We start from the raw sequence: 18,256 nt of genomic DNA on the forward strand, positions 1-18,256 counted from the left end.
TCTATCTAGTTGGAAAAACGTCCAAATGTTATGAAATCCAGTTAGTATGCCTATTACGCTAATTGTTTTATATGGGGTGGTTCTTAATTAAAATATGTAAATTGACCTTAATTGCTATATACTAATGGGGGTTCATGTTATCTCACTAAAAGTGACAAGATGGTGAGGAGGGGTACTTAAATGACTAATTCTGATAAATCCTTAACTAAATGACCTTTACTCAAAATTAATTTTAATTGGAAGTTGGCTAAAGAAACATTTTTCTTCTTTGTTTCATTTTAGTTTTTTGTAATGTAAGAATGTTCCTCTTCTTTGTTAATACAGCTTTAGAAGCAGTTATGGATTGTTAATTACACTTAACAAGCAAGTTAATTTGACTGTTTACTGTTTATAGTTATCAGGAAGTTATTGATATCCTCATTTCAGTTTTGGGAAAAATTGGTTCTTACTGAATGTAAATTTATAGTTAGAATCATATAGGTAAGTCAACCTAGTTTGTTAGAATGTGTTTTAAATTGGTGAGTCAGTGGTGCTAATACATACTCTAGCTGATTTATATTGAAATTACTTTCTGGAAAAAAAATTTTCTTTGCAAACATTAACTCTTATTTGAGTTAAAATATCACTAATGATACTTAGATTAAATAGACTGAAATAATATTTTGACATTTTACTTGATGTGTTTTTATTTATTATTTAATTGCAAACAAATTAAAATGTATATGCCACAAACCAGTGTAAATGAATTTATATATTTTTTCCACCATCCTAACCTTTCAATTATAGGAAGTAATTTAAATAAAGCTAACAAATATTATATTTTACTTTTTCATTAAGTAGTTTATGTTCAGCTGTAATTTAAAATATATTAAAAATGTGAGACAGGACTTGGTAGAATGCTGTCATATGGAAATGAGCATAGAATGAAGATAACAGTTTTTCTTTGTAGAAAGGAGACCTAATATCTTTACTCTTTCAACAGGATATAGTGACAAATGTTTCACCCAGAATCATCCGGGGGACCACCTCTGGCCCCATGTATGGCCCTGGACAAAGCTCTTTCCTGAATATTGAGCTCATCAGTGAAAAAACGGCTGCATATTGGTGTCAAAGTGTCACTGAACTAAAAGCCGACTTTCCAGACAATGTAAGTGTGATTTAACGCCTAAAACAAAAGAATTGGCATAAGTTGGTGAATGTTTATTTAAACATCCAATTCATAGGCTTATAAATATTAATGTGTATAATATATTTTATTAAAGAATCTGCCAGTTGCTTTGCTGATGCATAGAAAGATAAAAAAGAAAGAAATGCTAAAGAACTCATAAAAATCCACACAATGTAAGGCTTTGTTATAAATGGGTGCCATGTAGATGGAAGAAGTATCTATATAAGCAGGAGGAAGAGAAATGAAATACTCATTTTATTGAGTTGGTTTTCACTGTATGTGGCTAGTATTTATGAAGGTGATGACCTTAGGAAGAAATTGCAGACTGTAAATCATTTTAAATATAAAGCTGAAGCAGATGCAGAATTTCTTATGTAGTTTATATTTTTCAGTGGGAAATAACTTACCAAATATTTTAACACCTTTATTCTGAATGAGCAAACTAGTTTTTATAAAACCTTTTTTTCTTTCTAAAGTACTATATACAAATATTATAGTAAAATCAGGCTTACAGACAGTATTTCGTTTCTTTGTGGATTTTTATATATTGCCTGTGGTGTCTTTTAGTCCACAGTATTTTTCTCTTCAATATTGGTTAGGATTGTCCTTCATGTCAGTCATTCATTCTCCTCCTTGTCCCCTAGCCCCTTTCACTGTGCACACACATGCACACACACACATTTCTCTCTCTTTCTCTCTCTCTCAATGAGCTGGTGGTGAATTGATGTTGAGGTTTGGGGCAATGTTTGCATTGTAAAAAGATTTTTCTGCGATGATCTTTTAGAGATAAATGCTGCTGCTGCTGCTGCTGCTGCTAAGTTGCTTCAGTCATGTCCGACTCTGTGCAACCCCATAGACGGCAGCCCACCAGGCTCCTCTGTCCCTGGGATTCTCCAGGCAAGAATACTGGAGTGGGTTGCCATCTCCTTCTCCAATGCATGAAAATGAAAAGTGAAAGTGAAGTCGCTCAGTCATGCCCAACTCTTAGCAACCCCATGGACTGGAGCCTACCAGGCTTCTCCGTCCATGGGATTTTCCAGGCAAGAGTACTGGAGTGGGGTGCCACTGCCTTGAGAACACTTCAAATATTCTAATAATAATAATAATAAATAATTTAATTGAAATATGTGGATGTTTGCCCACAAACTGATAAATCAGAAAATTTTACAAAGGGACTTAAGCTATCACACATTTGCCTAGCTCATCAGGTTTATTTTTCTGTTTTAGAAAGCTCTAATTGTTTCCAAAATCTCTCTTATCTTAAAAGAAAATATAATCACATAAGATACAATTTATCTTCTTCAGTTCAACCCTTCAGATGTGAAAGAAACTATATAAAGGCCATCTGAAATCAATAGCTTCTGCTTATTAGGAATTTTTTAATTTTGGAGCTTGATGTTGCAATTATCAGTATGAGCATTATACAATCAACTCTAGTAACAATTTTGTTGGACTATTTGCATTTTAAAGAATCCACATGTTTTGGAAATCTCTTCTCATAATGCCAAGGACAAAAGTGTTCAACCATAAAAATAATTAATAATATATTTTAAAACATAGTCTACAGTTTTATGAAATAAAATAATAATGGTAATAAGTAAGTGTGTGTGCAATGGCACCCCGCTCCAGTACTCTTGCCTGTAAAATCCCATGGACGGAGGAGCCTGGTAGGCTGCAGTTCATGGGGTCGCTAAAAGTCAGACACGACTGAGCAACTTCATTTTGACTTTTCACTTTCATGCATTGGAGAAGGAAATGGCAACCCGCTCCAGTGTTCTTGCCTGGAGAATCCCAGGGACGGTGGAGCCTGATGGGCTGCCGCCTATGGGATCGCACAGAGTCGGACACGACCGAAGCGACTTAGCAGCAGTGCATGCTTAGTTGGTTCAGTCATGTTTGACTCTTTGTGACACTATGACCCTATGTAAGAATGAGCACTTATATAATAATCACTCTGTACTAGATATGGTTATAAATGCTTTATATATTTTAATACTCATTTAATTTTCTGATAGCTTTATAAGATAGGTAGCACTATTTCCCCCATTTCACACATGAGGAAACTGAGGCATGTGGCATTAGGTAGCATGCCTAAGGCTCACAGCTGTTATATGGTGATGCCAAAATTTGAACTTGAAATTTGATTTTAGCATCTATGCCCTTTCTAGTAATAGTGTTCAAGAGTATACTTGCTTATATTGCAATATCATTTCAGGTCCTCTTAAAAGCTCAGTATTACTTATTTAATGCAAAATAAGAATATTATGAAGTATTCCTTCAATAGTATTTAGATGAACCAATGTAATTAAAAAAACCCATTTTCTGGACAATAACTCTTATTAATAACTTGTCTTAAAGCTCACCTGATACTTTCTACCCTCTTTTGAGCAGGAATAAGATGTTATAATAATGGCCTCTAAGAAATGACAGTAAGTAGACAAGAAAGTTAAGACAGAACCCTTGCTTTGTGATTCTACAGTCAAGTAGAAAGACTTGAACGCATTTAAATGTTCTTTTCAATTTCCCTGGAAACAATTTTCTTCTCTTATAATGCTGCTTCTTCTGAGAAAACAATACATGCTTTTCTTGTTGCTAATTCTTTCACCATTTAGATTTCACTCATTATTCTTTTTCTGTATTCTTAGAACTAATTTCTAACATTTTTACTCCCCATATTAAAGTTAACATTTTAAATACAATTAAAATGGCATTCCCATTTGAACCCATAGAAATAATATGTGTGCACCTAGATATTGCCATGCTGAGAGTAGAATATCCCCCACTGTTTTAGAATTACTCTGATGCCAAACCCAATGAGCTGAATGAAAGAAGGTGACCCTTCATTTTCCAAGTTTAATTATCACTCTCACTGGAGTTTTCCCACATCATTCTCAAGTGCCTGGCTGCCACCTTTAATGACAGGGATTGGATAATTCAACCCATTGTGGCAGCTTCTAACCAAGGGTTAACTTTTTTGAAAAAGAAATTGTGTTGGGGGGCTTATAGATCAGCTAACACCCATAACCAGTATCTCTATTTCCAGAGACAGTAGGCACCAGTTGACCATGGAGTAGAGGAGACAGCAGGAAGAACGTCTTGAATATAAAGATGAAATGTCTTGTAAGGGGGCTTGTTTCTTAACTGTCACAGAATTATACCAAAGCCTACACTTGTATGGCTTCCCTGGTGGCACAGTGGTAAAGAATCCACCTGCCAATGCAGGAAACACAAGAGACATGGGTTTGATCCCTGGGTCAGAAAGATCCCCCGTAGTAGGAAATGGCAGCCCATTCCAGTATTCTTTCCTGGAAGATTCCATGGACAGGGGAGCCTGGCGGGCTATAGTCCATGAGGTCACGAAGAATTAGACACGACTGAGCGAATGAGCACCCACACACCCACACACACACATACACACACACATACTAGATTTCTTCTTGGCTTTCAAGGTTTACTTTTATTTATCTGTGAGTTAAATTTGGCACACTGATAATTGTATCAATCAATCTATTACTAAGGGTTTTTTCCCCCCTAAGCTGAGATTTTTGCAATACTTATTATGAAATGTATAATTAAGGCTTACAGAAATCAATTTTAAGTGAATCCTTTCATTCTCACTACAAAAACCTTAGAAATCATATATTTTAGGCTTACAAAAATTTCACCAACAAATACCTGCTGCATTTTGTCTGAAGGCACTGAATTAGGAAGCAAAGACGGACATTTTCTATCGTTTGTGGCAGTTAGAGTGAGAGTTAGGTAAAAGGTAAGGATTTATCAGTGACTTGGCTGGTGAAGGTAGAAAAGGGAATAATGGCTTTGTTAGAGAAATTAATGAAGGAAGAACAATGGTATGTAATACTTCTATTATAAGATATGTAATTTCTACTGAAGCCCTTTCTCAGTTTATTACTGAAAGAGCAGCACTGCACACATTATGTTCAAAATGACTCAAGTTGCCCTTCATCAGCATTCTGAAGATGCATTCCTGATTACTAGCCTCTAAATACAGAGTTCTTAACTTTGTGTGGGTGCCATGACCTCTGTAGGCACCCTGGTGAAACCTAAAAGCCCATTTCAGAATACAATTTTGAGTGCATAAAACAAAATTTGCAAGGTAATAAAATATTCCCATTATATTAAAATGAAATTCTTGACTTATTTTAAAAAATATTAGTAATATATATTACTCTTTAGTAAGAGACTAAAAATACAGTCTAATGGCAGATTAATACTTACTGCAGTCTCGATGTAATGGTGACTTCAAATGCCACCTTGAGCCATCTGCAGCAACTCTACTCAACATAATTCTGTGTGGTTTCCTTTGGTGCAAAGTTACAGGTATTGATAGTGTTACACTGGTTTGTTGCTTCATGATAGAGGAAATGATACATTTGAATGAGAGTCTAGGGAAAATAAAGATCTAAATTTTTTTCCATCCGAGTTCATGAATTTACTATTTTTCTCTCAAGAGTTCTAAGGACTTCAGATTAAGAATGTATCTCTTGCATTTCCTAATTCTAGTTGCCTATTAGGATCTCCAGGAGACAGTGTTCATTGCAGCACTGTTTACAACAACCAGAATATGGAAGCAACCTAAGTGTCCATCTACAGATGAATGGATAAAGACAATATAGTACATATATACAATGGAATATTACTCAGCCCTAAAAAAAGAATTAGTTTGAGTCAGTTGTAGTGAGGTGGATGAATCTAGAGCTTTTTATGCAGAGTGAAGTCAGTCAGATTATGCATTATGCATTATGATTAATGCATAAATCAATATGCATTATTATTGCATATTAATGCATATTTATGGAAACTAGAAAATTAGCAGTGATGAACCTATTTGCAGGGAAGAAATGGAAATGTAGACACAGAGAATGGACTTGTAGACACAGTGAGGAAAGGAGAGGGAAGGATGAACTTAGAAAGTAACATTCACATATATATACTGTGCTGTGCTGTGCTTAGTCGCTCAGTCATGCTCAACTCTTTGCAACCCTTTGGACTCTAGCCAGCTAGGCTCATCTGTCCACAGGGATTCTCCAGGCAAGAATATTGGAGTGAGTTGGGTTGGGGACATGGGTGGGAGTAGGAGTGTGTGTGTGTGTGTGTGTCTGTATATATATATATATAATTATGGCTGATTTGTGGTTTTGTACAGGAAATCAAAACAATATTGTAAAGCAATTATCCTCCAATTAAAAAATAAGTTAAAAAGCACAGTATGTTCTAGGAAATTTATAACCGGAACATGAATCTGAGATGTGTCCTAGTTAAGCTGATACACTTGTGAGGAAAAATTAAAGAATTCTTTAGGCATCCAGGCAACAAGATACTATCAAAGGGGAAAGACAGTGATAAAAATTCTCAATATTAAAAATACTCCAGATATTAAATAAAAAAAGAAAGAAAAGTTCAGCACCAAATCTTAGCTTGACTAAGATGATGTAACTAAAACGATGATGTGACCAAAACGATGATGTGACCAAATGATGACTCAGTTACCACTTTCATTGTGGGTGAACTTAATTCACCAAGAAATTAAGTCCAGCCTCATAGCAAAAAGAAAGTCACTGAATAAATATTAGCATTACAGACTTAAAAGTAAAGCCCCACCACACTGCCTTGTTTTAGACCACTTTAGCAAGTTGTTAGAAGGGATGCTTGCTGCCCGCCTAGACAGTGTTCAACCTCAACTCAAAAAGATGCTATAGGTTTCAAACAGAAGACCCTCTGGCCTGGTGTTTGCAGAGAGAGTTTTGGAGAGCCTCCCACCACTGAGCCATGGAAATGCACCTGTCCCTACCTCCAGAGCCCCTTCCACATGTCTGGGAAGAATGAAGGGTTTGAGCTGTACCCCCTCTGTTGATAGATCGTGTCAGGTGTTTGATGGGTATGCAGTTCCCCATGCCTCCCTCACTTGCACGCTCTCTGCCTCCCCTTCTCAGATCCCAGGTCAAGAGAACCCTCCCTGTTTCCTCTGGGGTTTGGCCAGGTCCCCTGCTGTGGTCAGAAGTTCTTCAGTCCTCGTGACACTGATCACGGTGGTCTGTTGCCATTTGTGCTGTTTATCAATGTCTGCCTCCCAACAAAGGAGGACTACTAAGTCAGGTGTTTTTCTGGCTCTTAGCACACACCTGATGTGTTGGACTTCTAGGAAATTATATCTATATATTAATAAAATGGTCACATTGTTTTATCATCTTAAGTCATAAGTTCAGTCTTTAAGACTAGCCTCAGCATTAATACATGATATTGTTTCTCTCTCTCAGACTTACTTTACTCTTTATGACCTGCTCTAGGACCAAAGACTCAAGGTTTCAACACCATGTCAAAGTTTGCATCTTTTTCAGATGTATTTTAATACATCTGTTAATGTATAAAACATTAACTTGTTAATTTTGAAAATATTTATGTGCTTTGCAGATGATCCATGTTGAAAAGTAACTAAGTCTGTATGAAGGAGATGAAATAAAAATGATTCAGTGTTTTTTTTTTTTTTCTTAAAAAAGAATATCTGGGAGAGTTAGGCCCTATACTAGTTCAATCATTTCAGTAATTCTGGCATGGATAAAGTGAATATATATCTATCTGTATGTATATGTAAGTATGTGTATAGATACATATTTGTGTGTGTTTAAAGTTCATCAATTGATTGTACTATATATATATAATCAATATCACTCATGAACGTTGCATATATCATTAAATATTTATAAAACTCCTAAACCAGAACTATTTACTGGGAGCTGTTTATTTGTGCTAGGAACTGTACTAAGGGCTTTATGTATCTGTGAAACAAAGATTTTCCCCATTTTACAGATGAGGGAACTGACATTAGAGATATTGCTTTAACTGTCCAGATCACAGAGTTAGTAAGTTAATGCACTGAAACTGGAAATCATCCCATTATACCATGAAGCGGGTTCCATTTGACTATAAAGAACCTGAGGAATTAAGAACATATGTATTACAATCCTCCCTTGCTGATATGGGGCAAATAGAATGAGCTTTCTCAACTGCAGACTCTCAAAAACCATTAAAAATCTTTTCACTTGACAGAGAAAGTTCTGTCATTAGTTCCAGTGAAGAATATTTTATGGCTCAGCTCTTTTGGCTTTGCAGAGATGGAGGTGTATCTATAGAAAACAATACCAGCAACTTGGTGTGGGCTGATTTGAACTGTTACCCAGCCTCCTTTTAAGTTCTATATTTTAAAATAGGAAGTTGAGAGTCAGATCTAGATATCTTCTAAACAGGAGGATGCTCTCTGTTTATTCAGCAGACATTCATCACCCCATCATTCCTGTACAGTCTTCTTACAGGTGTCCTGGAGGCTGACTCAGCAGAAGTGGGCTTTCTTTTCTTTGGGAAATGTGTAACTAAGTCTAACTAATTAGAAAAGGTGGGGGGGGGTGCTATTACTCATGCAATCTGGTCAGAGAAATAAAATTTAGTAACAAATAAAACTACAGTAAATGTATTATCAGCCAGCAGTGATCAGTACACGTTCATTACTTTTGCTTTCCTATCACAGAGCTTATAAAGTACAAATAGCACCCTAGCTCTTCTCTCCTCATATCCCAAGAAAAGGGTTTCACCAACAGAGATGTAAGAATCTCATATTTTTAGTGATTCTTCTGAATTTGAGTTACTTATACTTTATGTAGACTATCAGGTCTTCTGATTACTTCTTCAATGTTTTATTCATTGTAGTTCTTTTCCTTAATATCATTCATTCATTTGCTCTATCCAGAATTATTTGAGCTTATTAAGTTTATGTTTCTGTAAATTTCTATGTTCTCAACTGGTTTGTGGTTTTTTTTTTTTTTTTTTCTTAGAAAAGTACTGGATCAGGCATTGAAGTGAAGCCTAGTGAATCCTCTAGGAAGCCCTTCCCTTTTTCACACCATCGCTTAAGTAGTGATTTTGTAACACTGTGAATTCCAGAAGACAGATATTTCCCAACTTCCTTTTTTTTGCTAAAATCTCAAACAATTATCCAGTGACATTATTATTAAAAAAAAAAGATCTATTTAGTGTATATAAATAAAAATAAATCATATTTAAATATATCATAGTCTAAAAAATAAATCATAAAATGGAAATTTAAAATATTAAAGTGGATGGGGCAAAACAGTCCATGTCCAGTTATCTTAATAAGTATCTATTTTCACTTTTATAGAGTATATGGAGTCCAGGGATGAAAGGCATAGGGTTTAGAATCAGAATGGATTTAAATCTCAGCAGCTCCTCTGACTTGTTGCTTTATTGATACTTAGCCTCATTCTCATCAGTATGATGATAATACCATCTCTCAGAGTTTGTTGTAAAAATTAAATGAGATATTATAGGTAATGGGCTTGACATATTGCAACTATTTGTGACTTTAAATTATGCTGCAGAGATGTGTCCTTAGTCACTCAGTTGTGTCTCTTTGAGACCTCATGGACTATAGCTGGCCAGGCTCCTTTGTCCCTGGGATTCTCCCAGCAAGTATATTGGAGTGGGTTGCCATTTCCTTCTCCAAGGGATCTTCCCAACCCAGGGATCAAACCCATATCTCTCACATCTCCTGCACTGGCAGACAGATTCTTTACCACTGAGCCACCTGGAAAACACTTCATACAATAACTTTGTGCATTTAGATTTTATTTCTACTAAAAATAATAATTTTTTTTCATGAAATATTCTGAGGGGTAGATTTAGCAAATAGAAGGAAACATCATTTTTATAGCTCTTGAATCATGTTGCCCAATTGATTTTCAAAACATTTATAAACAGTTCATATAAAAGACACTATTTCAGAAATAATTACCAATTAAAAATTAAATACTAAGTTCATAAATATATTTTTAGTGATTATTCTGAATTTGAGTTAATTATATGTTATGTAGAATGTAAGGTCTTCTGATTCTTTCCTCAGTGTTTCATTCATTGTACTTCTTTGCCTTAATATCATTCATTCATTTGACTTAGCTTCTGATTAAAATAAAGCTAGAATAATGACAGTTATTTTCTTGTTTTCAGCATAGAAGCAAAGAAAAATTAAACTATATTTAATTCCACAAACAAGAGTAGCCAAAATTAATAAGAAAACATAATATAGCTCATAGTTACATGATTTGTTTCTGGCTCCATGTAGCCAAGCATTTTCTTAAAATAAGGCATTTCTAGTTCCTTTAAAAAAAAAAAAAAAAAAAAAAAAAAAAAAAAACATTAGCAGCATCCTAGATGGAGTAATGGGACTGGATTTATTCTCTCAATTGAAATAGTAGCATTCAAAAACTTATATATGAAACAACAATTTTTAAGAGGTAGAACATCAGTCAGTAAGGACAGTGGTCACTGAGAGATGGAAAGCAAAGGAAATGAACTCTGCCATTGCCCAAGAAAATTTCCAGGCTACAGGGCAGGCAGCAAAAACCAGTCAGAAATCAGAAAAGTAGAACTGAGAGTCCAGAGAGAACACGGGTGACTAGCATTCACAAGATAAAGCATCAGAAAGTAGAGAGCTGCATACAGAAAGACCTTTGGAGATTTGCAAAAGATCCCTTGAGTACTTAACAGAGTACAGATCAGCTCATGCCTGTTAGTAAATTAGACTACAGAAAGAAATTTCAGAATGGATTTGCAGGGCTATTATTCAATTTTCACATATATCTGGAAATTATGACTCTTCTTGACAGCCAGAGTGAAAAACCTTATGAATTACAATTAGTCATAGGCCAAGCACTTGTTTGGGTATGCCCAAAAAACCTTAAAAGCCAGACCTGAAAGGATAAAAATATGTCTAAGTAATGTAACTACTAAGAATATGAAGTAGAAGGACATGTGTTCATTTTCTCCTGTGAGAACTCCAAAATTGCGATTTGCTGCTGAACAACCATCGACAGGAGAATGTTGGATCCTACCAAAAAAAGATACCCCACATCCAAGGGTAAAGGAGAAGCCCCAACATGACAGTAGGAGGAGCGAAATCTCATTTAGATCAAACTCCATGCCCGCCAGATACACTCGAGGGCTCAAATAAAACCTGGTGTGTACCAGGACCCAGAGACCCCACAGAGACTGAGCCAGACCTGCCTTGTGTTTGAGCATCTCCTGCAGATGCACAGGTCAGCAGTGGCCAGCCACGGGTACAGGGGCTCTGGCTGCAGCAGATCTGGGAGGCAAGGTGTGTGGCTTAAGTCCTCTTAGAGGAGGTCGCCATAAGACCTACATGGAGCCACCAAGCAGACAACCCACAAACTGGAGACCAGTTATACCAAAGAAGTTCTCACACTGTTACGCAAGTTCTAGGACCCACAACAGATTTCCCAAACCTGGGGATCTGACAAAGAGACTGAGAACCCCCAGGGAGTTTGATTTGGAGGCCAGTGGGATTTGATTACAGAACTTCCACAGGACTGGGCAGCACCAATAAAACCTTGTGCACACCAAGACCCAGAAGAAAGGAGCAGTGACCCCACAGACTGAGCCAGACTTGCCTGTGAGTGTCCAGGAGTCTCTGGCAGAAGCGTGAGCCAACAGTGGCCTGCCAGGGGGTCAGCGGCACTGACTACAGAAGTGCTGGCGTAAGTCCTTCTGAAGAGAGAGAACAGAGGAGGGAACACAGCCCATCAAAAAATTGGATTAAATATTTACTGAACATAGAGCCACCCATCAAAACAAGACCCAGATTCCTCCACAGCCTGTCCCTCCCATCAGGAAGTTTCCACAAGCCTCTTATCCTTATCCATCAGAGGGCAGACAGTGTGAAAACCATAGTCACATAAAACCAGCCAAACTGATTACATGGATCACAGCCTTGTCTAACTCAATGAAACTATGAGCGATGCCATGTAGGGCCACCCAGGACAGATGGGTCATGGTGGAGAGTTCTGACAAAACTTGGTCTGCTGGAGAAGGGAATGGCAGACCACTTCAGTATTCTTGCCATGAACAGTATGAAAAGGCGAAAAGATATGACACTAAAGAGGAACTCCCCAGGTCAATAGGTGCCCAGTATGCTACTGGGAGAACAGTAGAGAAATAACTCCACAAAGAAAGAAGAGATGGAGCTGAAGCAAAAACAACACCCAGTTGTGGATGTGCCCGGGGGGATGGAAGTAAAGTCCAATGCTGTAAGAACAATACTGCATAGGAACCTGGAATGTTAGGTCCATGAATCAAACTGATTTTGAAGTGGTCAAACAGGAGATGAAAAGAGTGAACATCAACATTTTAGGAATCTGTGAACCAAAATGGACCAGAATGGGAGAATTTAATTCAGATGACTATTATATCTACTACTACTACTTCTAAGAATCCCTTAGAAAAAACGGAGTAGCTCTCATAGTCAACAAAAGAGTCCTAAATGCAGTTCTTGGGTACAGTCTCAAAAATGACAGAATGCACTCAGTTCGTTTCCAAGGCAAACCATTCAATATCACAGTGATCCAAGTCTATGCCCCAACCACCAATGCTGAAGAAGCTGAAGTTGAGTGGTTCTATGAAGCCCTACAAGACCTTCAGGAACCAACACAAAAAAAGATATCATTTTCATCATAGGGGACTGGAATGCAAAAGTAGAAAGTCAAGAGATACCTGGAGTAACAGGCAAGTTTAGCCTTGGAGTACAAAATGAAGCAGGGCAAAGACTAACAGAGTTTTGCCAACAGAATGCACTGGTCATAGCAAACACCCTGTTCAAGCAACACAAGAGAGGACTCTATACATGGACATTACCAGATGGTCGATACCAAAATCAGATTGATTATATTCTTTGCAGCCAAAGATGGAGAAGCTCTATACAGCAGGCAAAAACAAGACCAGGAGCTGACTGTAGCTCAGATCATGAACTCCTTATTGCAAAATAAGATTAAATTGAAGAAAGTAGGGAAACCACTAGACCCTCAGGTATTACCTTATGATTATACAGTGGAAGTGACAAATAGATTCAAGGGATTAGGTCTGATAGACAGAGTGCCTAAAGAACTATGGAGAGAGGTTCATGGCATTGTACAGGAGGTGGTGATCAAAACAATCCCCAAGAAAAAGAAATGAAAAAAGGCAAAATGGTTGTCTGGGGAGGCCTTACAAATAGCTGAGAAAAGAAGAGAAGTGAAACGAAAGGGAAAGATATACCCATCTGAATACAGAGTTCCAAAGAATAGCAAGGAGAGATAAGAAAGCCTCCCTGAGTGATCAGCGCAAAGAAATAGAGGAAAACAATAGAATGAAAATGACTAGAGATCTCTTCAACAAAATGAGAGATCCCAAGAGAATATTTCATGCAAGGATGGGTATAATAAAGCACAGAAATGGTATGGACCTAACAGAAGCAGAAGATATTAAGAAGAGGTGACAAGAATGCACAGAAGAACTATACAAAAAAAGATTTAATTACCCAGGTATCCACAATGTTGTGATCACTCACCTAGAGCCAGACGTCCTGGAATGCAAAGTCAAGTGGGCCTTAAAAGCATCACTACGAACAAAGCTAGTGGAGGTGATGATATTCCAGCTGAGTTATTTCAAGTCCTAAAAGATGATGCAGTGAAAGTGCTGCACTCAATATGCCAGCAAATTTGGAAAACTCAGTAGTGGCCATAGGACTGAAAAAGGTCAGTTCTCATTCCAATCCCAAAGAAAGGCAATGCCAAAGAATGTTCAAACTATGGCACAATTGCACTCATCTCAAACGCTAGCAAAGTAATGCTCAAAATTCATCAAGCTAGGCTTCAACAGTACAGAACTGGGAACTTCCAGATGTACAAGCTGGATTTAGAAAAGGCAGAGGAACCAGAGATCAAATTGCCAACATCCATTGAATCATAGAAAAAACAAGAGAATTCCAGAAAAATATCTACTTCCGCTGTATTGACTACACTTTTTAACTGTGACTTTTGACTATTGCCTTTGACTGTGTGGATCACAACAAACTGTGGAAAATTCTGAAAGAGATGGGAATACCAGACCACCTTACCTGCCTCCTGAGAAATCTGTATGCAGATCAAGAAACAACAGTTAGATCCAGACATGGAGCAACAGACTGGTTCAAAATTGGGAAAGGAGTGGCGCAATGCTTTATATTGTCACCCTGCTTATTCAATTTATATGCAGAGTACAACATGCGAAATACCTGGCTAAATGAAGCACAAGCTGGAATCAAAATCCCTGGGAGAAATATCAATAACCTCAGATATGCAGATGATGCCACACTTACAGCAGAAAGCAAAGAGGAACTGAAGAGGCTCTTGGTAAAAGTTAAAGAGGAGAGTGAAAAAGCTGGCTTAAAACTCAACATTCAAAAACCAAAGATCATGACATCCAGTCCCATTGCTTCATGGCAAATAGGTGGGGAAACAATGGAAACAGTGGCAGACTTTATTATCTTGGGCTTCAAAAGATGGTGACTACAGCCATAGAATTAAAAGATTCTTGCTCCTTGGAAGAAAGGTTATGACAAACCTAGACAACATATTAAACATCAGAGACATTTCTTTGCTAACAAAAATCCATCTAGTCAAAGCTATGGTTTTTCCAGCAGTCATGAATGGATGTGAGAGTCAGACCATAAAGAAAGGTGAACATTGAAGAATTGGTGCTTTTGAATTGTGGTGTTGAAGACTCTTGTACTGCAAGGAGATCCAACCAGTCTATCCTAAAGGAAATCAGTCCTCAATATTCCTTGGTAGGACTGATGCTGAAGCTGAAGCTCCAATACTTTGGTCACCTGATGCAAAGAGCTGACTCATTAGAAAAGTCCCTGATGCTGGGAAAGATTGAAGGTAGGAGGAAAAGGGGACGGCAGCATATAATATGGTTGGATGGCATCATCGACTTGATGGACATGAGTTCAATCAAGCTCCGGGAGTTGGTGATGGATAGGGAAGCCTGACGTGCTGCAGTCCAGTGGTTGGTTGCAAAGAGTTGGACATGAATGAGAAACTGAACTGAACTTAGTATAACTGCAACTAAGAAAGAATTCTCGAGAATATTTATAGGAATACAAACTATTACCAAACACTAAATTCAATTTTTGACATCTAATTAAAAAATTCCTACCCTGTAAAGAAATCAGAACATAAACCCGAAATAAGAAAAAAGAATCAGTTTAAACTGTGTTATGTTAAAATTAGCAGACAAATACATTGAAGCTGTTTTTACAACTATATTCCATACTTTCAAAAATCCAAGTTAAACTATGGAAGATAGATAAAAGACCTATTTCAAAATTACAGGCTTGAAAACTACATTTCAAAGGGTAAAGAACACAATAAAATTTGTTAGGAGCATGTTAGGCACTGCAGAAGAAACAGTTAATAACTTGAAGATGGAGCAATGAAAACTATCCTAAATGAAGCACATACACAGAGAGAAGAAATTAAACATATACCTTGTGAGCTGGGGACAACTTATATATACTGGAATTCCTGAAATCTGAAGAAATAATGGACCAAACTTTCTTAATTTTTCTTAAAACAACAAGTCTTCCCCACTCCACAAACAATGCTAAAACAAACAAAAATAATAAACAAGAAGTTTGATGAACTCCAAGTATAAGAAACAGGAAGAAAATTACAAGGTAGTGCATCATAATCAGATTAATTAAACCAGTAATAAAGGAAAAAAAAAACCTTCAAAGCAGCTAGGGACAGAAAGCATGTTCCATACAGAGAAACATAACATAAGAAAAACATAATATTCTGCTGTAATTTATCACCAGAAGCAATGCAAACTAATGTCATCTTTAAAGTGCTGAAAGTTTAAAAAAACAAGCAAACAAAAGCTGTTAACAGATTTCAAAATTCAGTAACATGCCTTTCAAAGTGCAGGTGAAGTAAGTACTTTTCAAACATAAAAAGAGTGAAAGAATTCATCACCAGAAAATCTGCACTACAGGAAATGTTAAAAATGTTTTTTGTTAAGGAAAAGGATGCCAGGTTGAAATATTGATCTACACAAAGGAGTAAAGAGCACTAGGATTTGTAACTACATGGATAATATAGGTGTTTTTTTTTTTTAATCATTTAACTTACTTTAGAAAAGAATTTGTTGTTTAAACAAAAATATAAGATAGCATGGGGGTATATAACATACCTGGAAGTAAAATGCATGACAACAATAATGCAAAAGTTGTGAGGAAGAAATGGAAGTATACTACTATAAGGGTCTAAACCATATATAAAGTTTTATATCCCTTGAAGACAGACTATGATAACTTAAAGATATATACACTAAGCTCTAAAAATAATTGAAATTATGTGACTGAGTTACAGATAAATCATAAACAATAAAGTATGAAATAGAGTCAAATCACTCAAACCAAAAGAAAGTAATGTTAAACCTAACCATATCAATCTAGTCCAAACTATTGTTTTTCCATTGGTCATGTATGGAAGTGAGAGTTGGACCATAAAGAAACCTGAGCTTCAAAGAACTGATACTTTTGAACCATGGTGCTGGAGAAAACTCTTGAGATTCCCTTGGACTGCAGGGAGATCAAACCGGTCCATCCTAAAAGAAATCAGTCCTTAATATTCATTGGTAGGACTGATGCTGAAGCTGAAGCTCTAGTACTTTGGCCACCTGATGCAAAGAGCTGACTCATTAGAAAAGACCCTGATGCTGGGAAAGATTGAAGGCAGGAGGAGGGACGACAGAGAATGAGATGGTTGGATGGAATCACTGACTCAATGGACATGAGTTTGAGCACCCTCCAGGAGTTGGTGATGGAGAGAGAAGCCTGGAGTGCTGCAGTCCATCAAGTCACCAAGAGTCAGACACGACTGAGTGACTGAACTGAACTGAATTGAACTGATATCAATAATTGCATTAAATGTAAATGGTCTAAACATCTGAATTAAAAGGGAGAGATGTCCATATTTGATAAAAAGTGGGATTCAACTGTATGCTGCCAACAAGAAAAAAAAAAGATTTTAAATATGAGTACACAATAGAATACTGAAGCAATGGAAGGAGATATGTCATGCTAATTCTATTCAAATAAAATCTTATAATATTTATAGCAGATAAAGTAGTTACAAAAGCAAAGAATATTATCAGGGGTAAAAATGATCATTTTATAATGATTAAAAAATAAATTCATGTACAGTTGATAGCAGTCCTAATTGTTTCATTCACTTAATAGCAGAACTTCAGGATACTTGAATACAAAAAAGAGACAACTGCAAAGAGCAGTGGAAAGAAATTATAAACGGAGATTTTCATACCTGCTTGTCAGTAATTAATTAAACAATAGAATGAGGCTATTGAGGATTTGACAAATGCAATCGCCTTATTTAGTAGACATTTGTAGGACTAGCCATACAAAGGAGTCAGAATACACAGTCATTTCAAATACACGCATAACATTTACTAAGATAGGCCATATTCTGGGTCATAAAAGATGTCTCAGTAATTTTAAAAAAACATAAGTCAACCAAGATATATACTCTGCTCAAAGTAGAATTAAATTTGTATCCAAAAATGGGAAAGTATTTGGAAAATCCTCAAATATTTAAAAAGTAAATAATATACCTCAAAAACACTTAGATGAAAGAGGAAATCATAAGGAAAATTTAAAAGTATTTTTAATGGAATGAAATTTAAAACATGAAATATCAAAATTCATGGTACATCATAAAAACATTACTTGAGGGAAAGTCTATAGCATCAAATTCATGTATCAGAAATTAAAAAAGGCCTCAAATAAATGACCATAACTTCCACCTTCAAAAAACTATGACAAGAGAACATTAAGCCCAAAATTAATAACATAATGGACACAATCAAGATCAGAGAAAGAAATGATGAAATAAAGAACAGAAATATAATAGAAAACATCAAGGAAGATAGAGCAGATTTGTTAAGAAGACATAAAATTGATAAACTTTAACCAGACTGACCTGGGGAAAAAAGAGAGAAGAAACACAAAACAATATAAGGAATTAGAGAGGGATGACCACTGCAGACTTTACAGATATTAAAAGGAAAATTACAGGACATTACGAATAATTTTATAGAAATAAACCTGTCCACATAGGTGAAATGGACAAATTCCTTTAAAGACGCAGGCTTTCAAAATGAAGTCAG

The 18,256-nt window shown here is 36.4% G+C and overlaps 1 protein-coding gene across 1 annotated transcript in view; it reads left to right on the plus strand.

Annotated features, from left to right (window-relative positions):
• Positions 1-18,256, plus strand: part of DPYD (dihydropyrimidine dehydrogenase) — a 945,375-nt gene that overhangs the window by 528,898 nt on the left and 398,221 nt on the right. Inside the window, exon 14 of the mRNA XM_025289449.3 lies at positions 983-1,147. Within this exon, the coding sequence (XP_025145234.1) occupies positions 983-1,147 (165 nt within the window). The remainder of the gene's footprint in view (positions 1-982; positions 1,148-18,256) is intronic.

Source organism: Bubalus bubalis, chromosome 6, assembly GCF_019923935.1.
Source record: "Bubalus bubalis isolate 160015118507 breed Murrah chromosome 6, NDDB_SH_1, whole genome shotgun sequence".
Classification (NCBI taxonomy): Eukaryota; Metazoa; Chordata; class Mammalia; order Artiodactyla; family Bovidae; genus Bubalus; species Bubalus bubalis.